At 37.9% G+C, this 24,949-nt stretch overlaps 1 protein-coding gene across 3 annotated transcripts in view; it reads left to right on the forward strand.

Moving 5' to 3' along the window:
* Window positions 1-24,949, forward strand: part of RSF1 (remodeling and spacing factor 1) — a 180,348-nt gene that overhangs the window by 73,798 nt on the left and 81,601 nt on the right. For all 3 annotated transcript variants that reach the window (XM_049889723.1, XM_049889724.1, XM_049889725.1), the window contains exons 3-4: window positions 15,340-15,432; window positions 17,601-17,806. In XM_049889723.1, coding sequence (XP_049745680.1) covers window positions 15,340-15,432; window positions 17,601-17,806 — 299 coding nt within the window. The remainder of the gene's footprint in view (window positions 1-15,339; window positions 15,433-17,600; window positions 17,807-24,949) is intronic.

A 24,949-nucleotide genomic window follows, 5' to 3' on the forward strand; every position in this document is an offset into this window, starting at 1 on the left:
GTGTGTATCTGAAACAAACATGTCATGAAACAATACTTACAATTTGAAGAATGCAGACCTACTTTGCGTTTTTGTGAGCAGACAAGTTGATTCCTACTCATAGCGACCGTATAGGACAGAGTAGAACTGCGCCACAGGGTTTCCAAGGCTGTAATCTTTAAGGAAGCAGATTGCCACATCTTTCTCCCACAGAGTAGCTCTTGGGTTCAAAACACTGACCTTTCAGTGAGCAAATGAGCGCCTAACCACTGAGCCACCAGGGCTCCTTTTGACCTACTTCCTACCAGCTCTTAATCCCCTCAACTCCTATTTTTGTTCTGATTGGTTTTTGTGATGATTTTCTAGAACCATTTTCAGGTTTGCATTTATATAAGGGAGCTGTAGGTACCTTCCTTACATTGTATCTTTTACTTGCGATGAAACCCTCATTTTACAGATGTGGAACTGGAAATTCAGAGAGACCGTTGACTCTCCAAGACCACATTGCTGGTAGAGGAGAGCCAAAATTTGAATTTCAGTCTATTTGACACTAAAGTCTCATGTCTCTATGTTGCCACTAGATTACGATATAAAGCAGATTACTTGGAAAGAGGCACTTTCCAATCACACTCTTTTCCATTTTAGGTTATTCTATGTATGTATGTTTTTTTTTTTTTTTTATGTATGTATATAAAATAGCTGTGATAGAGATTTTACTCTTCCTGCTAGATTATAGCAAGTATTTTCAGGATACCTTTTCCTTGACTGAAGGCTTCAGGACAGGCTATTTTTTTGTGTGTGTGTTTTTGATGAATGTTTATACAGTAAATTAGGTTCCCATTGACAATTTCTATACAAATTGTTCAGTGACATTAGTTACGTTTTCTGCAGTGTGTCACCGTTCTCTTTGTTTGTGTTCTGGTTGTTTCATTTCCAGTGTTCTAGTTGCCCTGTCTAGTTATCTTCTCAGCTTTGCTTTAGAGTGATTATTGAGCTTTTGGTCTCACATAGAGAGTCTTTTAATAGAGCATCATACTTACGGGTAATATCCTTTATTTCGTGTGCCACTTTATTTCACTAAAAGGTGATCTCAGGATGGTTTCAATTCAAGGTTTAGAGAGTATCTCAGGACAGCAGTTCTCAGGGAGTCCTCTGGTCTAACTGGTCCAGTAAGTCTGGACTTTTTAAGAAATTGAGTTCTGTAGAACAGGCTACTTTTGAGTATAGCTCCTCAAAATTTTGACATGTGTAAATATGCCCAACTTATAGATCAATTGAGGTAACACTTGCTAAGGGTTCTAGCTACCTGTCCTACAAATCCTGAGCTTCTTTAGCAGAAATTACATGTTATTTATCCTGGTGCTAAGCATAGTGTCTGGCACAGAGTAAGTTCCTAGTAAAATGTTTGTAGAATGAGCTAATTAATGATGCTTATGCTCTGGTGGTTAAGTGCTGCAGCTGCTAACCAAAGAGGTGGGCAGTTCAAATCCGCCAGGCGCTCCTTGGAAACTCTATGGGAAAGTTCTACTCTGTCCTATAGGGTCGCTATGAGTCGGAATCGACTCGATGGCAGTGGGTTAGTGGGTTTATGCTCTGGTCAGCTGATGGGGTTTTGGTGTTCTTTTGATTTTCGAAGCCATTTTGCTTAAGAAACATTACTATTAAGACATTGCCTATGTTTATTTTTTTAAGGATTTACAGAAACATTGTTTCTGTTTAACATTTAGTGCATTCTTATAAGTAGGGATAAACTATGGGAATGGGTTCCCAAATAGTCCATCATAGTAGTAAATTATGTCAGTAGATTACCCCAGAGAACATTGATAGCATATCTGTTGAGTATCCACTATCCATAAGGCCCTGTACTTGGGAGGTACTGTAGGCTATAGAAAGAGAATCAGATTTCATTTTTGCTTTCAAAAATCTTGTACTTTTACAGGAGACCCACCTCAGATGAAATAATGTTTATGAAAATGCTTTGTAAATGGTAAAATCATAAATACTTGTTATTGCTTTCATATGGTATGTGTACAAACAATTTTAATCTGTCTTCTTTTGAATATCTTCTGCCACAGCTTAACTCAAGTTTTATCACCTTTCCCTGTAAACTCTTGCAATAGGCTTTAATTGCTCCCCTTGACATCAGAATCTATCTTCTGTCCTGCGTAGTGCCCACAGAACTATTTTTCTAAGTTTGGTGTGAGCATGTCCAATCCATCAGTACTTCCAAACCCTCATTGTATCCCCATATTTACTAGCCTTGATCTACTTCAGCAGCCCTGCCTACTGCCTTCCTTTACAGCATTGTCACTGCCCACATCCAACCCCAAGCACACTTATGATCTAGAGCTCCAGGGCTCAGCATAAGGAACTCCTCATTCAACTCCACATTGACAGAACTACCAGAGTCATTCACATCCCCATTGTTTTGCACGTTCTATTTTCTTTTCCTGAAATGTGATTATTTCGCTCCTTCCCAGTAAAATCGTTTTCATTCTTCAGGTCCTGGCACAAATGTCACCACTTAAGTAAAAACTTCCTTGACCTCCCTTCTTCCTACACTGAGATATTTTTCTCTCCTCTATGGTTTCAGAGTAGTTTATAGGTATCTCAGTTACTCAGTTGATAGATAAGTCACTGACTGCTTTTTCACTCTTCAGTTATTCGTTTATATGACTGCCTCTCTAAATTCCTAACTTCTGGGAGCAGGGACTGTCTCTTACCATCTTTATCTTCCCAGTACTTATTGTGGTATCTGTCACATAGCAGTGCTTGGTAAATGTTTGGTTTAGCCCTTCAGAAGGATTAATGTATATAAAACAGACATATTTGAATATTAGGTCAGAAAGACTTCTGGTGAGGTTTAATTTGAGTATAAATATGGAGCTAGGTGATTTATAATTCCCAGTCTAGCCTCTGTCCTCAGCTCCCTTGGTAAAACTGGCCTGATTTGTCTCTTGCATATTGTGCCAATTTAACTATAAATGACTAAAGATGGTAGTTCATATTTCTTTCATTCCTTGCATAAAGCACATAACCTCTTTGTCTCCGTTTCCTCCTGAGGATAATAATACACTCATCTAATAGTTGTTGTGAGAATTGACTTAGTTACTACTTAAAAGCACTTTGGCCGGTACTTGGGACATAGCAAATACACAGTACATGTTAGATGGTGTTATTATTCTAGTAGTTTATAACTTTCTTTAAGATGTGTTATATTGCTAATTAAGAAAAAAAAATTAATGTAAGAGGTATGCTTTTGTATGTCTTTTTTTTAAATAATTTTTATTGAGCTTTAAGTGAATGTTTACAAATCAATAAGCTTATATACACCTTACTCCATACTCCCACTTACTCTCCCCCTAATGTGTCAGCCTTTCCAGTCTCTCCTTTCGTGACAATTTTGCCAGTTTCTAACCCTCTCTACCCTCCCATCTCCCCTCCAGACAGGAGATGCCAACACAGTCTCAAGTGTCCACCTGATACAAGTAGCTCACTCTTCATTAGCATCTCTCTCCTACCCATTGTCCAGGGCATTCCATGTCTGATGAGTTGTCTTCGGGAATGGTTCCTGTCCTGGGCCAACAGAAGGTTTGGGGACCATGACCACGGGGATTCCTCTAGTCTCAGTCAGATCATTAAGTCTGGTCTTTTTATGAGAATTTGGGGTCTGCATCCCACTGATCTCCTGCTCCCTCAGAGGTTCTCTGTTGTGCTCCCTATCAGGGCTGTCATCAGTTGTGGTCGGGCACCATCTATTTCTTCTGGTCTCAGGATGATGTAAGTCTCTAGTTCATGTGGCCCTTTCTGTCTCTTGGGCTCATAGTTATCGTGTGACCTTGGTGTTCTTCATTCTCCTTTGCTCCAGGTGGGTTGAGACCAATCGATGCACCTTAGATGGCCGCTTGTTAGCATTTAAGACCCCAGACGCCACATTTCAAAGTGGGATGCAGAGTGTTTTCATAGTAGAATTATTTTGCCAATTGACTTAGAAGTCCCCTTAAGCCATAGTCCCCAAACCCCCGCCCTTGCTCCGCTGACCTTTGACGCATTCAGTTTGTCCCAAAGAAACTTCTTTGCTTTTGGTCCAGTCCAGTTGGGCTGACCTTCCGTGTATTGAGTATTGTCCTTCCCTTCACCTAAAGTAGTTCTTATCTACTAACTAATCAGTAAATAACCCTCTCCCACCCTCCCTCCCTCGCTCCATCGTAACCACAAAAGTATGTGTTCTTCTCAGTTTATGCTATTTCTCAAGATCTTATAATAGTGGTCTTATACAATATTTGTCCTTTTGCCTCTGACTAATTTCGCTCAGCGTAATGCCTTCCAGGTTCCTCCATGTTATGAAATGTTTCACAGATTCGTCACTGTTCTTTATCGATGCGTAGTATTCCATTGTGTGAATATACCACAATTTATTTACCCATTCATCCGTTGATGGACCCCTTGGTTGCTTCTAGCTTTTTGCTATTGTAAACAGAGCTGCAATATACATGGGTGTGCATATATCTGTTTGTGTGAAGGCTCTTATTTTTCTAGGGTATGTTCCGAGGAGTGGGATTTCTGGGTTGTATGGTAGTTCTATTTCTAACTTTTTAAGAAAACGCCAGATAGATTTCCCAAGTGGTTGTACCATTTTACGTTCCCACCAGCAGCGTATAAGAGTTCCAATCTCTCCTCAGCCTCTCCAACATTTATTATTTTTTGGATTAATGCCAGCCTTGTTGGAGTGAGATGGAATCTCATCGTAGTTTTAATTTGCATTTCTCTAATGGCTAATGATGGAGAGCATTTTCTCATGTATCTGTTAGCTGCCTGAACATCTTCTATAGTGAAGTGCCTGTTCATATCCTTTGCCCACTTCTTGATTGGGTTGTTTATCTTTTTGTGGTTGAGTTTTAACAGAATCATATAGATTTTAGAGATCAGGCGCTGGTCGGAGATGTCATAGCTGAAAATTCTTTCCCAATCTGTAGGTGTTCTTTTTACTCTTTTGGTGAAGTCTTTAGATGAGCATAGGTGTTTAATTTTTAGGAGCTCCCAGTTATCTGGTTTCTCTTCATTGTATGTCTTTTATTTATTCATAAAATATTTGTTTTATACTTGCTGAGATGAATAAGCCAAATCCCCTGACTTTGCAGAGCTTAGGTATAAAACTGTTCTTGACTCAGGTTTGAAAAGGATTGAGCAAAGACAGTATGATCCCATGGAATGATCTCTGAACCACGGGTCATAAGTTTTGTGCCGCAGCTCAGTCACTGACTAACTTTCAGTAAGGTCCTTCTTAAATGTCTAGTACATACCTCAAACTTAACTATGTCTAAAACAAATCCCTTGTCAACTCTGTTCTCCCAGTGTTTTATTCCTTAGCCAAAAACACTTCTATTCTTCCATTTGTTCAGGCCAAGAAATCTAAATGTCACCCTTGATTTTCTTTTCAGTTATCCTCTACACCCATTCCCTCAAAAGTTAATGACTTCCAAAATATAGCTGTCTATTTCTTTCTGCTCCAACTACTATCATCCTAGTCCATGTCACCATTATCTCTTGACTTAAAGTTGGTCTCCTGGCTTCCATTCTTGCCCCTCTGTAATCCATTTTTTCCACACAGCAACCATATTTTTAAAACAAATTTAGATCATGTTAATCCCTCATTTAAAATCTTTCAGTGGCCTTCCATCATATTTGAAATGAAATCTAAATCCTTTCCCTGAGATACGTAATTTGTCCCTTGCTTACCTCTCCAACCTTAGGTCCTTTTCATACCTCACGTCACCTTCCACCCTGCTCCACTTCATCTCCACTGGTCGTCGTCTTTTTTTCTAACATGCCAAACTTTAAGACCTTTGTGGTAACTTGTGTCTTCTGCCTGGAATATTCCTACTCCAGATATTGTTGTGGCTGGCTTATCTCAGTCATATCTCAACTTAAATGTCAACTGTCAGTTTTTTAGTGAGGCCTTTTCCTGAGTACCCAGTCTAGAGTAGCACTGGAACTTTATCATATTACTCCATTTTATATTTACCATAGCATTTGTCGCTACTTGATATTTTCCTACTTATTTACCCATTTGACTTCTCACAGAATGTTAGCTCCATGATTCCGTGTTGTCTGTCTGTCTCTTTCACCGTGGTGTCTCCAGATCGTAGAATAGTTTCTGGCAGATAGTAGGCATGCAATAAATATTTGTAGACTCACCGAATAAATGAATCTCTTTAAACTTTGTTTTTCCCCATCGTAGAACAAAGAATTGGATCTGAATTATATCCAAGAATCCTTTCTCCCCCTTTTTTAAATATCTTACGTTCTGAGTTGTCAGAAATAAAAAGGATTATTGGTCCATTGATTTTACATGTGAGTCTAAGATAAATATGTTAGTGATCTCACTGAGATAAATTCCATGTGCTTGCTATGTAGGCGTGTGAAACCTTTGAATGGCTCTTTCCTCCCCGTTAGTCTAACATTTTCCATCCTCACCCAGCCTTGGGGTTTTATGTGTGTAGACATTGGGAGGAAAAGACACAGAGGGTATTGCCAGGGAATAGCAGCTGGCAAGTAGCCAAGAGACCTCTTAGGCTGGGTGTTTGGCATTCAGCCTTATAGGCACAGAACATTGATTTTCTGTGTATCAGGAGAAGGACTGTCCCTCAAGCACTCTGCAGGGGGATACAATAGGATGTGACCTCTCATTAACCAAATTTAGAGAGGCTCAAACATTAAACTGATAGTATGAAATAATAATTTGTGGTGATAAGTGTAAATGTTATGTTTTGGATATTGGAACGTTGGCTTCTTACAGAGAAATGGTATGAGAGGCCAAATTATAATTACAAGGGTGCTTGATCAGAATCAAGCTGAAACACAACAACAACCAATCTGGTAGGGATTCTTTTGCTCCAAGGAACCAAGAATACACTGTTGTGTATTCTGATAGGCTCAGCCAGTTTCTGGCTCTGTGGTCAAACCATAGCCAACGGGCCAAATCTGGCCCACTGCCTCTTTTTGCATAAACTGCAAATTGACAGTGGTTTTAGATTGCAACTAATGTCACATAACAATATGTGTATGAATTTTTGTATGAGAAATTAACTTGAGCTGTAAACTTTTCACCTAAAACACAGCAGGAGAAAAAAAAAAGTTTTTTACATATTTAAGTGTTGGGGAAAAATCAAAAGAATAATATTTCATGACATGTAAAAATTATGTGAAGTTGAAATTTCATTGCCCATAAATAAAGTTGTATTGGAACGCAGCTACACTTGTCATTTATATATCCTCCATAACTACTTTTGCACTATAGCAGCATAGTTGAATATAGGTAGTTGCAAAAGAGATCATAAAAGCTTAAATTATTTTCTGTCTGGCCCTTTACAGAAAAAGTTTGCTGACCCCTGGCATAGAAGATTTTAGGTAGTGCTGGATAAGAATTATTTAGATGTTCTTTAGAGAGTACTTTCCTTATTTGCAAGTTTTACGTACAGTGTTTACATTTTAGTGGCAGTGTGTTAAGGCTCTTCAAGCATATCTAAGCATATCGAAATAGGCTTTTTTTTTTTAAATCCAGTGCCACAGTTCCATATTTAATATATCTATATTGCCCTTAATGAAATAAAAAGTGAAGAGCACATTTATCTCTAAATACTACTGCAACAGAAGTTTTGTACCCTAAACACTGAAAATACAGAACATCAGTAAATTAAAGTTAAGCACTGCAGGGACAGAGGCCTGTATCTTACTTATCTCTGTATCCTTTCCTCTTTCCCTTTCCCTCCTTTCACGCAGTAGATATTAATCAATAGTTGTTCAGTCTTGTATTTGGAGTCCGTGATACTATGAACCGTTGGTTGTGCTTCGAGATTTGGAGTGTAGGCTAAGTTTTGGGACTATGTAATTCTTGACCCCTCTCAGATACTGAGCATTCCCCGCACTATAGTCAGCGAACATCTCTCTCTTCCTCTAGGGTCCTGGTATACAGCTGGTCATTCACATAAATATTTCACCCAAGTTAGAAGCTGAGCTTTGCATTATTGGTTGTTCCTCTGTCTCCCTTTTCTTTTTCTTCAAATTATGATATTAATCACATACCACAAAATTACCCTTTTAAAATATACAGTAGTTTTTTAGTATATTCTCAAGGATGTACAATCATCACCACTATCTACTTCCAGAATATTTTTATCACCCCAAAAAGAAATCCCATACTCATTAGGGAGCTCTGGTGGCACAGTGGTTAAGAGATCGGCTGCTAACCAAAAGGTCAGCAGTTCGAATCTACCAGCCGCTCCTTGGAAACCATATGGGGCCGTTCTTCTCTGTCCAGTAGGGTCACTGTGAGTGGGAACTGATGCCACAGCACATAACAACAGCAACATACCCATTAGCAGTTACTCTCCATTCCTCCCCACTGCCACCCGCTGTTGTTGTTGTGTGCCATCATTCAGACTCATAGTGATCCTATGGGACAAAGTAGATCTGACCCATAGGGTTTCCTAGGTTGTAATCTTTATAGGAACAGATGGCCAGGTCTTTTCTCCTGTTGAGCCGCTGGTGGGTTCAAACCGCCGACCTTTCAGATTGCAACCAAGCACTTAACCACTGCGCCGTCAGGCCTCTTTCCCCTACCCCCTGACACCCACTAATCTGCTTTCTGTCTCTATATATTTGCCTGTTCTGGGTATTTCATATACATAGAAGCATACAACATGCAGCCTTTGTGTCTGGCTTCTTTTGCTTAGCATAATGTTTTAAGGTTCATCCAGGTTGTAGCATTTATCAGTACTTCATTCCATTTTAAGATGGCATAAAATTCCATTGTGTGGCTATACCACATTTTGTTTATCTGTTCATCAGTCGATGGACATTTCGGTTGTTTCCACTTTTTGATTGTGAATAACGCTGCTTTGAAGATTCGTGTACAAATTTTTGTGTGTACATGTATCTTCTTTTGGGTATATTCCTAGGAGTGGAATTGCTGGATCATATGGTAACTCTATGCTTTTAAGATTTGTGAGAAACTGCCAAAATGTAAATAGCTTTCATATTTGTCTGTGCTCAAATTCCAGCCCTAGTGTTATGATCTTGGGCAAGGTAGGTAGCCTCTCTGAGCATCAGTTTCCTTCTCTATGAAATGGAATCGTAAGAGTACCCAGCTCAGCCTTAGTACAGTAGATTTCTCAATAAATGTTAACATAGTTATTATTACAGTTACTAATCTTATAGCACCTCTTATTTTTAGCATTACAGTTTATTAAGTACTTACCTGACAGCTTAGTAAACATTTACCTGACACATACGCCAAGCGCTGGGCCAGTTGCATGGGATATAGAAATGAATAAGACACTGTTTCTCTCCTAGAAAAGCTCTACCTTTTTTTTTTAACAAAGGTGTCGTTTTTTTCTTTTTATTAAAAATAGAGCCTCCTGTCATGTTTTATATTCTTAATCACTTAGCAGTTCTTTCTGTTTGTCATGTATATAGCCTCCGTTTCTTTTTTTTTTTCAACTGTTTCTAACTCCAACCATACATGAAAATGAGTCTCATTTTTTCGTTCCCTGAAGCCCATCATTTAGACAGATTTGTGGAGGCTTCAGTAGAAGTTTGAAGAGAAAGAAAGTCTAATAATGATGGCGACCATTTATTGAATGTCTGCTTTGCACCTGGCAGATAATTTGTTTTTAATCCTGACAACAATGCTGATAGTAGATGTTGGTGTCATTTCTATTTATACATCATTTAAGATCATCTCTAGGTCCATTGTCAGAATGCAGACTCAGACATACTTGTGGTCCTTAAGGAATTTTCAGCATAATTAAAGAGTCCACTTAAAAAAAATCCAAGATCATTTGAAAAAGGGGTAACTGTAATTTGTTTCTACATACGTAGCTGAAGAGACTGGGAGGAGTAACATGATTGCAGTGATTTCAGTGTCTTCTTAGATTCTTTCTCCCATGTCACTGCCCTTGACTTGCTGTAATGGAATCACAGCTGCTGACCTTGTTTTCACATCTTTAAAATGATACCTCTTGGGTTATTGTGTTTAGGTGTTACAGGAGATAATTTCTAATTTTAGAACATTTTCATTCTTCCAGTAAGAAACCCCAATACCCATTAGCAGTGACTCCTCATTCTTCCTTTCCTCAGTCCCAGACAACCACTAGTTTACTTTCTGTCTGTAGATTTGCCTGTTGTGGACATTTTATATCAATGGAATCATACAATATGTGGCCTTTGTGTCTGGCTTCTTTCACTTAACATAATGTTTTCAAGGTTGATCCATGTTGTAGCATGCATCAGAACTTCACTCCTTTTCATGGCTGAATAATACTCCATTGTATGGATATACATTTTATTTACCTATTCATCAATTGATGGACTTTTTAGTTGTTTCCATTTTGGGGTTATTATGAGTAATGCTGGTGTGAACATTCATATTTAAGTTTTTTTTTGTGTGTGTGTGTGGACATGTTTTCATTTCTTGTGTGTATATACCTAGGAGTGAAATTACTAAGTCATCTGGTAGCTATATTAAACATTTTGAGGAACTGCCAAGCTGTTTTACAAAGTGACTGCACCATTTTACATTCCTGCCACCAGAGTATGAGGGTTCTAGTTTCTTCACATTTTTTATTGTATCTGTCTTTTTGATTATAGCTGTCCTGTTGTTGTTGTTAAGTGCCATCGAGTTGGTTTTGACTCATAGCGACCCTGTGCACAACAGAACGAAACAATGCCCAGTCCTGTGCCATCCTCACAGTTGTTGCTATGCTTGAGCCCATTGTTGCAGCCACTGTGCCAGTCCATTTTGTTGAGGGTCTTCCTTTTTCGCTGACCCTCTACTTTACCAAGCATGATGTCCCTTCTGATAACATGTCCCAAGTATGTGAGACGTAGTCTCACCATCCTTGCTTCTAAGGAGCGTTCTGGCTGCACTTCCAAGACAGATTGGTTCATTCTTTCGGCAGTCCGTGGTATATTCAATATTCTTCACCAGCAGCACAATTCAAAGCTGTCAATTCTTCTTCGGTCTTCCTTATTCATTGTCCATCCTTCACATGCATATGAGGCAATTGAAAACACCCTGGCTTGGTTCAGGCGCACCTTAGTCCTCAAGGTGACATCTTTGCTTTTCAACACTTTTAAGAGGTCTTTTGGAGCAGATTTTCCCAATGCAGTGTGTCTTTTGATTTCTTAACTGCTGCTTCCATGGCTGTTGATTGTGGATCCAAGTAAAATGAAATCCTTGACAACCTCAATCTTTTCTCCATTTATCAAGATGTTGCTTGTTGGTCCAGTTTTGAGGGTTTTTGTTTTATGTTGACGTGTAATCCATACTGAAGGCTGTGGTCTTTGATCTTCATCAGTAAGTGTCTCAAGTCCTCTTTACTTTCAGCAAGCAAGGTTGTGTCATCTGCATAATACAGGTTGTTAATGAGTCTTCCTCCAATCCTAATGCCCCGTTCTTCATATAGTCCAGTTTCTCTGATTTTTATATATATATATACTTTAGGTGAAGGTTTACAGAACAAACTAGTTTCTCATCAAAGAGTTAGTACACACATTGTTTTATGACATTGGTTAACAACCCCACGACACGTGAACACTCTCTCTTCTCAACCCTGGGTTCCCTATTCCCAGCTTTCCTGTTCTCTCCTGCCTCCCAGTCCCTGCCTCAGGGCTGGTGCGCCCCTTTAGTCTTGTTTTGTTCCATGGGCCTGTTCAATCTTTGGCTGAAGGGCGAACCTTCTGGAGTGACCTCATTACTGAGCTGAAAGGGTGTCTGGGGGCCATACGCTTAGGTTTTCTCCAGTCTCTGTCAGGCCAGCAAGTCTGGTCTTTCTTTTCGAGTTAGAATTTTGTTGTACATTTTTCTCCAGCTCTGTCCAGGACCTTCTATTATGATCCCTGTCAGAGTAGTCAGTGGTGGTAGCCGGGCACCATCTAGTTTTACTGGACTCAGTCTGGTGGAGGCCACGGTAGATATGGTCCATTAGTCCTTTGGACTAATCTTTCCCTTGTATCTTTAGTTTTCTTCATTCTTCCTTGCTTCCAAAGGGGTGAGACCAGTGGAGTATCCTAGATGGCTGCTCACAGGCTTTTAAGACCCCAGACACTACTCACCAAAGTAGAATGTAGAACATATGCGTTATAAACTGTGTTATGCCGCCTGAGCTAAATATTCCCCAAGATGATGGTCCTCACAGCCCTCAGCCCAGCAGTTCAGTCCCTCAGGGAGTTTGGATGTGTCTGTGGAGCTACCATGACCTTGCCTTGTACAGGTTGTGCTGGCTTCCCCAGTATTGTGTACGGTCTTACCCTTCACCAAAGTTACTACCTATCTGTTGTCTATTAAGTGTTTTTCCATCCCCACCCCTCCCCTCCCTCATAACCATCAAAGATTGTTTCTTTTTGTATATAGACCTTTTCATGCAGTTTCTCGGATTATTTGCTGAGCATACAGACTGAATAGGTATGGTGACAGGATACAACCTTGACGTACACCTTTCTTGACTTTAAACTATGCAATATCCCTTTGTTCTGTTCGAATGATTGCCTCTAGATCCATGTACAGATTCCTCATGAACACAGTTAAGAGTTCAGGAGTTTCTGTTCTGTGCAGCAGTATCCATAGTTTGTTATTATCCACACAGTCAAATGCCTTTGCATAGTCAGTAAAACACATGTGAACATCTTTTTGGTATTCTCTGCTTTCAGCCAGGATCCATCTGACATCAGCAGTGATATCCCTGGTTCCACGCCCCCTTCTAAATCTGGCTTGAATTTCTGGCAGTTCCCTGTTGATACACTGCTACAGCCGCTTTTGAATAATCTTCAGCAAAATTTTACTTGCATATGATATTGTTCAGTAATTTTCGCATTCGGTTGGATCGCCTTTCTTCGGCATAGGCATAACTATGGATCTCTTCCAGTCAGTTCGCCAGGTAGCTGTCTTCCAAACTTCTTGGCATAGACGAGTGAGCACTTCCAGTGCCCCATCTGCTTTGTTGAAACATCTCAGTTGGTTCTTCAATTCCCAGAGCCTTGTTTTTTGCCAGTGCCTTCAGTGCAGCTTGAACTTCTTCCCTCAAAACCATCAGTTTCTGGTCATATGCTACCTCCTGAAATGATTGAACATCTACCAATTCTTTTTGGTATAATGACTCTGTGTATTCCTTCCATCTTCTTTTGATGCTTCCTGTATCGCTTAATATTTTCCCTGTAGAATTCTTTAGTATTGCAACTGGAGGCTTGAATTTTTTCAGTTCTTTCAGCTTGAGAAATGCTGAGCGTGTTCTTCCCTTTTGGTTTTCTATCTCCAGGTCTTCGCACATGTTATCCTAATACTTTATTTTGTCTTCTTGAGCTGCCCTTTGAAATCTACATCTAGCTGTCCTAGTGGATGTGATTGTAGTTTTCCTATTGGGTATGATGTGATGTCGTATTGTGGTTCTAATTTGCGTTTCCCTAATGACTAATAGGAGCCCTGGCGGCACATGGGTAAGTGCTACAGCTGTTAACCAAAAGGTCGCTGTCTGGAATCCATCAAACCATTCCTTGGAAACCCTATGGGGCAGTTCTGCTCTGTCCTGTGGGGTCACTATACGTCAGAATCGACTGTACGGCAACAGGTTGGTTTGTTTGTTTTTTTAATGTATTTTAGATGAAGGTTTACAGGACAAACTGTCTTTTCATTAAAAAATTAATACATGTTTTGTGACATTGGTTGCCACCCCCACAACATGTCAACGCTTTCCCCTTCTCGACCTTGGGGTCCCCATTACCAGCTTTGCTGTCCCTGCCTACCTTCTCATCCTTGCCCATGGGCTGGTGTGCCCATTTAATCTCCTTTTGTTTTGGGACTGTGTCTAATCTTTGACTGAGGGGTGAACCTCAGGAGTGACTTCATTACTGAGTTAAAAAGGAGTCGCGGGGCCATACTCGGGGTTTCTCCAGTCAGGTTTGTGTTTTTTAACGAGTAATAATGTTGAACATCTTTTCGTATACTTGTTAGCTATTTTATATCTTCTTTGGTGAAATGTCTATTCAGATCCTAACCCTTCAGCTTTTATACAATCACGTGAGGATCTTCTCTGTATAATATTCCAAAAATCTTCCTTTTCCTCTGTTTATCTCGGGGTTTTTCCTCTATAAAATACAGAGCTGTCATTCAGAGGAAGTACAGTTTTTCAGAGAATGGGAAATTCATTGTTCCTGTGAGTCTTTGAAAACTCTCTATTCCTGGTTATATTGCTTGCTTTATATTATTTTTCTACCCTAACAAAAAATGCCTGTAATTTTTTTTGTACAAATTAGTAAAAAGATGACTCTAGCGAAGAATTGGAAAAGGGTAGCCCACCTAGGAGGGCTTCCAGGTCCTATTCCAAGTTGAGGCAGCCATATAAACAGTCCTACCTGCGTGCTTGTTTCTCTCCTGTCTGCCTGACTAGCCTATTTTCCACACTGATGCCTTGTCTTGATTCTTCTGCCTTGTCATCCATTATAATCTTTGTTTCTTGGATTGTGAAAAGAGCAAAAAATTGTTAGGTATTTTACGTTGTTATTTTCACGTCTACTTCACAACCTTAAAGATTGGTGTTACTAGTGTTCCCCTTTTAATGCTGAATAGGATGGCTCAGCAAGGTCATAGAACCCGTGCATTTTTTCCTTACTGGCCTTTTCTGTTTTCTAGTCTGAAGGTTGCTGCTGAAATGGGAGCAAGCTTCCTCTACTGACTTTGGATGGAGTAGCTGTCCAAATCATTTTACCTCAGCTTGTTACAGTGGCTTTTGTCTGCCTGGCATGCTTATGTAGAGAGAAAAGCCTAGAAGTGAAGCTGAAGTCATGTTATAGAAATTTCAGATGCTAAGCAATGAGATTTTTACTTTATCCATGAACAGGAGGATATTGAGTTGGAAGGTGGCTTGATTAAAAATATGTATATAATTCGGAATGTTTATTGAATGTATTCTAGTCATAGAGACGAATAAACTATTGTCTTTGCCCTCAAGGAACTTCCAGGCCATTTGGAGAGATGGAATCAAATAATTACTACTCTCGTGTAGGTAAATGTGCCACAGAAGTCTGTATAAAGTTCTTGGGAGCAGAGGAAGGTGCTGTAGAGATAATTTCTTAACTCTATTTAAATCAGTGATCGGACAGTAGTAAACATTTCCTGTGTGTTTTAAGTAGTTGTATTTTACAGTGGAATTGGGTTAGACTGTGTTTGGTGTAAATTCTTTCTGTTACAGATATAGATTAGCAAGAATAGTTAGCATTGTTTTGTTGTACAACATTATACAATAAAACTACAAATGTAAGTTAAAATTGCTTTCGTGTATTAAAATATTAACTTTCTTCTGACAGATATGCCAAGAGTTTAATAGCACCTGGGCGTGGGAGATGGAAAAGAAGGGCTATCTTGAAATGAGTGTTGAATGCAAACTGGCACTCTTAAAGGTAATAAATTTATTATTTGTTATAATTATTTTCATTTAAAATTTCACTTTTAACTTCTCAGTGAATTGGAAAATAGCCAAAAATAGACATTTTTATTGTAAATGGAACAGATCAGTAGAGTCTCATATTTTTGTTGCCAAAAAGTCTGTTCTTTAAATAACTTTTGTTGTCGTTGTTCAACACATAAGTATACAAAAAAAAAAAAAAAAAAAAACATTGCCATCGAATCGATTCCGACTCATAGCAACCCTATAGGACAGAGTAGAACTGCCCCATAGAATTTCCAAAGAGCGCCTAGTGGATTTGAACTGCCGACCTTTTGGTTAGCAGCTGTAACTCTTAACCACTACGCCACCAGGGTTTCTATAAGTATAAAAAAATAGCTGAACTTAATTATCTCTGCTTGTAGAGACAGTAGTAAAATGAGTAAACAATTGCCCAAAATTAATTTTATTATTTTCAGCCTTCACAAGCATTGCTAATAAATGCTGTAACTGTGGTTAATCTGTTTGATAATATGAAATAGGTAATTTGATGTAATTGTTTTTCAGATGACTAAGGCATGTCATTATGTACTTAATAAAACCCTCACATAACCAAAACTTACTTGATTAAAATAGGTCTTCTCAAAGGAGGTTTATTTTGAAGTTTGAGTTATCATTTCTCTTCCTGCTCACTTCCTAGTGTTGGTCGTAATAACTAGTGACATAGCCAGGATAATGAAGGAAAAATATCCTCCACAGAAAAATTAATGAAGTTTTCACTAATTCACAATGTTTCATCAAGTAGGTTTCATATTCAAAAGACCTCAAGATAAAATGATTTTTCTTAAAATGTAACGAAAGTATATATACTATTTTTTAGAAATAGAATATGACTATGTGTAGATGTTATTTTCTTGCCCCAAGCTGCTGTTAGGGTTACATGAAAGTCTGTAAGATTCATAAGATCCCTCTCTAAGAAAATTAAAAGTTATGGGAAACTCTAGATTTCAGGTTGTATTATCATGTAAGCTAATCTGTCACCAGGAGTCATGAGTGGTAGTTAAGACCAAAGACTAGATTGTGGCCTCAAAGGGGTGTGTACGTAATTCTTTGAAGTGTCAGAACAAAGTCATAGAACTTCCTTCTAGTCATGTTTTTAAAAAAATCTCAACTTTGTAAGTAACTTCTTTGTGCATTCCTATAATGTACAGAATATGTTAGTAGAGGTATAAACCCAGTGCCGTCATATATATACAGTAATAAATGTATAAATATATGTTTTATATACACATGTACATATATCTATGACACACATAATTGAGTGTTTTATCCATTTTTTTTTTTTAATTATTATTGTTAGGGATGCTTGATCACAATGTTTAGAGACTACTGTACTAACTAACACAGGCAAGGAGACTATGATAGGAGCTTTGTGTACTGTCTGCCTAGGCAGAGAGGCTCAGGGAAGATATTCTGTCTTTAGGCCCTAATAATATACAAAAATATATAACAAAAATTTAGGTCCTCCAAAATAGTCATGTGAATATCTTTATATTAAGAGAATGCTCCATAGACAACTATCAGTGAAACATACCTTCATTGAAAACTGCAAATGTTTCTGGCTTTAAAAAACACAGCCATTTCAAGAATAATGGTCTCTTAAACCTTGAGGAGAAAAAGAGTCATGGAAAATTTTATACCATGAGACAATTTGAGAGACTTTAGAACAAGCAGGCTTAATGCTTTTGAAATATAACTTGATTTATGTCAGTGATTGGGATAAACTTATAAATCTATATAATGCTAAAATGTTAATTTAAAATTTATCTATTAAAATTGATCATTCTCAGGGGTGTATATGGAAGTAGAAGAGGATAGTGAAAGATGGCTACACTATACATGTTCTTTACACTCCTGTCTCTATGTCAGTGCTATAGCAAGCCACAGTGACAAATCAAAGTGTTATATCCCTTCATCACGCTGAGAAACACCAAGTGAAGTAAAAGATTTCTTAGATTGGAATCTCAAAAGTGCATTTGTATCTTTGTTAACGGCCAGTGTCATACCTCTTGGCACAACCTAAGATTAACAACAGACTTTAATATGATGGTTGAAAGTATCATATTTATAATGATGGAGAAATATTTATGGGATATTTTACACCGTATTCTGGCTATTTTCTAGTACCTCTGCGAGTGTCAGTTTGATGACAATCTCAAATTCAAGAATATCATTAATGAGGAGGATGCCGACGCTATGCGCCTCCAGCCAATTGGCCGAGACAAAGATGGCCTCATGTACTGGTACCAGTTGGATCAAGATCACAATGTCAGACTGTACATAGAAGAACAAGATGATCAAGATGGTTCTTCATGGAAATGTATTGTCAGGTATCTTTTCTGAATATCTTTACATTTATATTTGTGTTTCTTAATCTCTTCTCTGCTAGAATGCAACCTCTGAGACTAGAGTGATCCTTTTTTTGTGGGGTTAGGGGAATTCCAGGGACTAAGACACTGCCAAGCACAGTGCACATAGTCAGCCCTCAATATTTGTCAAATAAGTGAATATATTTAGCAATAGGATTCATGTCAAGACATACCTCCTTGTACTTCAGCATGCCAGAATCTGACAAATAGTGATGGAAGAATAATACGCACATGAAAACACGTTCTTTGAAGAATTCAAGAGAAGAGTGTTGATTGGTTCTTCTTTACATACAGTTTTCTCTTAGACGTTATTCTATTAAAAAAAAAAGAATTCTATTAGATACTGTTTATTTGCAATTATTTTAATTTGATAAATTTGTCTAGGCATTTTAGTATTTTTATTTTTGCTGTGTACATTTATTGGGAATCTGAAGAAATCTGAGGATAATTCTAAGCATTTTTTAAATAATTAATTTTATTCTTGTTGAGAGTATACACAGCCGAACATACACCAATTCAGCAATTCTATATGTATAATCCAGTGACATTGATTATATTCTTTGAATTGTCCAACCATTCTCTTCCTCATTAACGTAAGCTCACTGCCCCCTAAGTTTCTTATCTAATCATTGGAGTTGCTGTTGTCAGTTTGATCCCATATAGATAGATCTTAAAAGAGCACAGCGCTCAAGGCAAACATTCTTTTACTAGTTAAGCTAAAATACTTGTTTGGTTTTAAGGAGACTTCAGAGAAAATTTTTGATTTAAGGTTTAAAGATTATCACAGAGCAATGGATTCAGGGGTGTATCCAGCCTCCATGGCTCCAGAAAGTCTGGATGTTTTGAAAATTTGGAATTTTGTTCTGTAATTTCCCCCTTTTTGATCAGGATACCCCTGTGGAATCTTTGATCAAAATGTTCAGTAATGGTAGCAGGCACCATCAGCTCTTCTAGTCTCATGGCAAAGGAGATAGTTGTTCATGGAGGCAACTAGCCACATGTTCCATTTCCTCTTCCTATTCCTAAGTCTCCTTCCTCTGTTGCTCCAGGTGAATAGAGTCCAATTGTTGTGCCTCGGATGGCTGCTTGCAAGTTTTTAGGACACCAGGCACTATGCAACAAACTAGGAGATAGAACAGAAGCACTAAACATGTTATTAGGCCAGTTAACTGGGATGTCCCATGAAACCATGACCCTAAACCTCTAAGCCAAGGAACCCAATTCCATTAGGTGTTTGGTTGTACATAAGAAGCCTCACGTCTGAGGTCTTAAAAGCTAGGAAGTGGCCATCTAAGTTACACCAGTTGGTCTCAACCACCTAGAGCAAAGGAGAATGAAGAACACCAAAGACACAAGGAAAATATGAGCCCAAGAGAGAGAAGGGCCACATAAGCCAGAGACTCAATCAGCCTGGGACTGGAAGAACTAGATGGTGCCCACCTACCACCAATGACTGCCCTGACAGGAAACACAACAGAGAATCCATGATGGAGCAGGGGAAAAGTGGGATAGAGACCTCAAATTCTAGTAAAAAGACCAGACTTAATGGTCTGACTGAGACTGGAGGGCCTGCAGAGGTAGTGGCCCCCAGATTCTCTCTTAGCCCCAAACTAAAACCATTTCTGAAGCCAACCCTTCAAAGATTAGGCTGGACTATAAGACATAAAATGATACTGGTGAGGAGTGTGTTTCTTAGCTCAAGTAGACACATGAGACTGTGTGAACAGCTCTTGTTCAGAGGCGTGATGAGAAGGTAGATGGGGACAGGAGCTGGTTGAATGGACACAGGAAATATAGGGTGGAGAGAAAGAGTGTGCTGTCACATTGTAGGGAGAGCAGCTAGGGTCACATAACAATGTGTGTATAAATTTTTGTATGAGAAACTGACTTGAATTATAAACTTTCACTTAAAGCACAATTAAAAAAAAGAAAAAAATAAGCCTCAGTAGTTACTTTTTTTTGGTCATTGTTGTGAATATATCTGTCGCACAAGTTTTATAAATTCAGCTGTTTACAGGGGTACAACTTATTTACAGCAATTACATTAATCAACATAATTTCTCCCTCACCATTAACCCCCCCTCTTCCCCTCCCTCCCACTTATGGTAACCGCTAATGAACTTTGTTCTTTATACATTTGCCTTTTCTTGTCTTTTTATATAAGTGAGGTCATACAATATTTGTCCTTTTGTGATTGACTTATTTCACTCAGCATTATGTCTTCAGTCCCATCCTTACCGTAGCATGTATCAAGACTTCATTTCTCCTCTTGGGTGAGTAGCATCCCATTGTGTGTATGTTGCACATTTGTTTATCCCTTCATCTGTTGATGGGCATTTAGGTTGTTTACACCTTTTGGCTATTGTGAATAGTGCTGCAACCAACATTGGTGTACAAGTGTCTGAGTTGCTGCTTTCGGGTTTTTTGGGTATATACTTAGGAGTGGAATTGTTGGGTCATATGGGAGTTCTATTTTTAGTTTTTTGAGGAACTGCCATACTGTTTTCCATAATAGCTATGCCATTTTGCATTTTCACCAGCAATGGATAAGGGTTCCGGTTTCCTCACATCCTAGCCAACATATGTTAATTTCTGGGTTTTTTTAGCTTAGCCATTCTAGTGGGTGTAAAACAGTCCCTTGTTGTGGTTTTAATGTGTGCATCTCACTAATGACTTTGAGCATCTTTTCGTGTATTTAGTGGCCATCTGAATGTCCTCTTTGGTGAAATGTCTATTCAAGTCCTTTGCCCATTTTATGATTGGGTTATTTGTCTTTTTGTTGTTGTCAAAGTTTTAGGTAAATTTGGCTATTAGATTCTTATCGGATATATGGTTTCTGAAGATACTCTCCCAGTTGGTAGCTTGTCTTTTTACTTTTTCGGTAAAGTCTTTTGAGGAAGAAAAGTTTTTAATTTTTGTGAGGTCTCATGTGTTTATTTTGTCTTTTGCTGTTTGTGCTTTTGTTGTTGTATTAGGTAATCTATTATTGAAAGGCCTGACAGCATTGCCTCTGCTTGTTCTTCTAAGAATTTTATGGTTTTAGTTTGCACATTTAGGTCCTTAATCCATTTTGAATTTGTTTTTGTGTGTGGTGTGAGGCATGGATCCTGTTTCATTTTTCTGCATGTGGAAATCCAATTTCCTCAGCACTATTTATTGAAGAGACTCTCCTTTCCCCATTGAATGGGCCTGGCACCCTTGTCAAAATAGCTGACCACAGATGTGTATGTTTACTTTTGGACTCTCAGTTCTATTCCTCTGGTCTGTGTATCTTGTTATACCAGTATTAGGCTGTTTTGATTATTGTAGCTGTATGTTTTAAAATTAGGAAGTGTGAGCCCTCTTACTTTATTCTCTTTCAGCCTTGCTTTAGGTATTTGAGGCTTCTTGCCATTCCATATGAAGCTGAGGATTAGTTTTTCCAGTTTTGTAAAGGAGGCTTTTGGAATTTTGACCAGGAGGATTGCATTGAATCAGTAGAACGTTTTGGGTAGTACTGACATCTTAACAATATTAAGTCTTCCAGTCCATGAACACGGAACATCTTTCTGTTTATTTAAGTCTTCTTTAATCTCTTTCAGCAGATTTTCATAATTTTCATTGTATCAGTCTGTTTTTTTTTTCTCTGCCATATTCGGGGTTTTTTTTTTTTTAATCTTGACTTCTTGTTTGTGTTGACGAATATTGTTGAACAAAAATATTTAATACAAAACCTTGAAATGTAACTTAAAAAAAAAGTCAATGTGTGAATTGGGACCTTAATTCAGAACCTTTGTGTTTCTTATTTTCTGTCTTAGCAGGTCTGTTATTTAGAATTCATCCCATGATGCCCATAGTATAAATTTGGAAAACCTTAGGGTATCTATAACTAAAGTAAGGAAAAGTAGTGGATGTTTTAAAAAAAACGCTTTTGACATTAATTCATCTAGTTTTTGCCCCATTCTTGAATTTTAGCAGATTTTTTAAGTGATTATTTATTAATTTATTAAAGAAGAAACATGTAGAAATCTTTAATCTTTGTATGAGTCAGGGAAGCTTCACTTTCATTCCCTAAGAATAGATGTGAATTAAATGAGCTCATGGGTGTATTGTTTTTTAACTACCCTCTTTTTATATTATTATGTGGCTCTCTATGTAGTTTATTTACCAGATGCAGATGAACAAGGTAGTCTTAAAGGTGAATTTGCTCATCATTTCTCCCTGTGAATAAATTTGCTTCAGACACCTGAATGAGGTTCTATTCATGATGTTTCATCACCATTTCTACTATTTCCCGTATCAGTCTTGTATAGTTGTTCAAGAAACATTCTCTCCTACTTTGTAGATGAAGAAAATATGACTGGAAAACAATTTATTACTGATAAGCCATACATGTTTAAAACAGCCTCAAATGTGCATGGTTTTAAGTAGATTATACTCCAATGCATGATGTGAGAGAAAGAGTATAGATTGTAGAGTTAACAGCTATGTCTGAATCTGGGTTCATCTTTTTACCCTTTGTAGGTGGGTTACTTAATTTCTCGGAGGCTCATTTTCCTGTAGGAGAGTTGTTGTGTGGATATGTGAAAAATGATCATAGGACCAAAGTATGTGCTCAGTAAAAATGTACTCTTTTTCTCCCTGCCTTTATAATTATTACCATTTCATAAAGCCTTTTAACCCCAAATATTAAAGCTTAATTTCTTTGTTGAAGAAATATTTCTCAGCAAAAAGAGGAAAGGTTAGAATTCCATTGGTGTTGCTTTCACCTCTTCTCATCCTTGACCGTTTCTGTAGGTTTTATTTTCTGCTGTTTCAGTCTTTAAAATTTTTTTTAAATCTTCATCGAGGTGTAAAATTTGTTTATGATAAAGCATAAAATCGTATCAGTGGCAGTTGTTCACAGGCAAATTTTTACATAGAATGCTTCAACCTAGTTTTCTCATGTTAACCCTTTGCCATCGAGTCACTTTCAACTCTTAGTGACCCTATAGGGCACAGTAGAACTGCCCTGTAGGGTTTCTAAGGAACAGCTGGTGGATCTGAATTGCTGACCTTTTGGTTAGCAGCCATACTCTTAAACCGCTGCACCACCAGGGCCCCTTTCTCACATTAACAACCGTAAATTTCTTCACTGATCTGGTGTCAGATTATTTTTAGCCTTTTTTTTCTTCTAAATTTTGTTAATTTTGTTACTGTTGTTGAGAATATATACAGCAAAACATACACCGATTGAACAGTTTGTACATGTACAGTTTAGTGACATTGATTACATTTGTCGTGTTTTGCCACCAGTCTTACTCTACTTTTCTGAGTTGTTCCTCCCCTGTTAACATAAACTCACTGCCCCTAAAGTTCCCATCTAATCTTTTGAGTTACTGCTGTCAGTTTGATCCCCTGTGGATAGTTCTTGCAAGTATTTTTGGCCTTTTCAAAGACTGTTTATGAATAAGTGTATTCTGATCTGTAAATATGCTAGGAAACTTTGCCCAAATATATAGAAATATTTGAAGTGGTTCAGAAACCATTGAGTTTATGTACTCCAATTTCAGGCAATTAAAGCTAAACTCTAAACATCTGATTGTCACATTAGCATTCCTTAATTTTATTAATGAATTTATTATGCATACCTACTTCTGTAACAGTCACTGTACTAAGCAAGTGGTGTTTTTAGTAGTGAATAGCACATCTCTCTGATTCATAGATGGGCTTCAGGCACCTGTGAAATCCCTTATAGGCAGTATCTCTTAGTTCTATGTGATATGTGCGTATTCTGGGGAAAGACCGTAGGTTTTCTCAAATTTTCGATTGTGTCCAATTATGCTTATTAAATGATATGTCTTGGAACATGGCATTTCAGTTAGCTTTAACTTATTGACACAGAGGAACTACTGTTAACAAACATAGTGAGATATTTCGCCCTTATAGGTTTCTCATTTTTGTGCAGGTTAAATGTGAAAAGCAGTTATTTTTCTGCTCTTCCCCCACCAGCGATGAGATCTTAGTTGCCATGAATACATGTTTGGTAACCAAAATGATGTGGGGCATCATCCTACTTGACCCTGAGTAGCTCATACCTGGAGTATAGTATTTAGATTTGGATGGCATGTTCAAGGGGGATATTAATACAGTAATCTGTAAGAAGAACTGCGAAGAAAATGGTTTAATGAACTGAAAATGCTTCATCCAGCAGAAATTTAGGTTTCTGCTGTCTTCAAATATTTAAAAGATTGATTTGTTGAAAAATATTTTTCTCAAGGACTGAGTCATATTCAGTGGATACAAATTACAGAGAAGCAGACCTGAGCTTGATAGAAGAGCATTTGTCTTTTTTCATATTGCAGATAAATGATTGTCCATAGACTAATAGATGTTGTCTGAACCATTTTCTAAACCCTCATAGTCTTAAAGAAATAGACTTATGTTAAGTGGAGTTTTGAAGAAGGCAATAATCTTCTTAGCAAGAAATCCTCTTAGAAACTCCGATAGGTGATAAGAAAAAGCAAGTTAACCAAATAGACTTTTGATTTTTTTAGAGATATTTCATCTATATATTAGGTCTCAATAAAAGAGGATGAAAGAACAGAAAAAAAAATTTTTTAATTTGATCAAATATCATTTTAACAGAAGGAATATGTCACTAAAGAATGTGTCACAAAGTTGTAGTATTAGTAAGATTATTAATGATGAGAGAATTTCTGCAGGTAGATCAGACTCCATCAGATGCTTCTTAAGGATCAGACAGGGACTCCTGAAAGTCTGAAAGTGCTTATACACCTAGTCTACTAGGGAAAATAAAGTTTTATGTGGTTTGTTAGTATTCTCAGGCACTGATTGGCTCTGTAGCTGAATAGGAACAATAGCTTACTCATGGCATCTTACTATTGAATGGCTTTTTGTTGTTGTTAATTCCCTTTGAGTCAGCTCCGACTCACGATGAACTTATGTGTACGTTGCCCAGCCCTGCACCATCTTCATGGTTTTATACGTTTGAACCCATTTAGAGGCTGTTATGTCAATCTGTGTCATTAAGGGTTTCCCTTGTTGTCGTTAGCTCTCTACCAAACATGATGTCCTTTATCTAGTGATTGCTGTGTCTTGATGACGTGTCCAAAGTAAATGAGT

Source organism: Elephas maximus, chromosome 7 (genome assembly GCF_024166365.1).
Source record: "Elephas maximus indicus isolate mEleMax1 chromosome 7, mEleMax1 primary haplotype, whole genome shotgun sequence".
Classification (NCBI taxonomy): Eukaryota; Metazoa; Chordata; class Mammalia; order Proboscidea; family Elephantidae; genus Elephas; species Elephas maximus.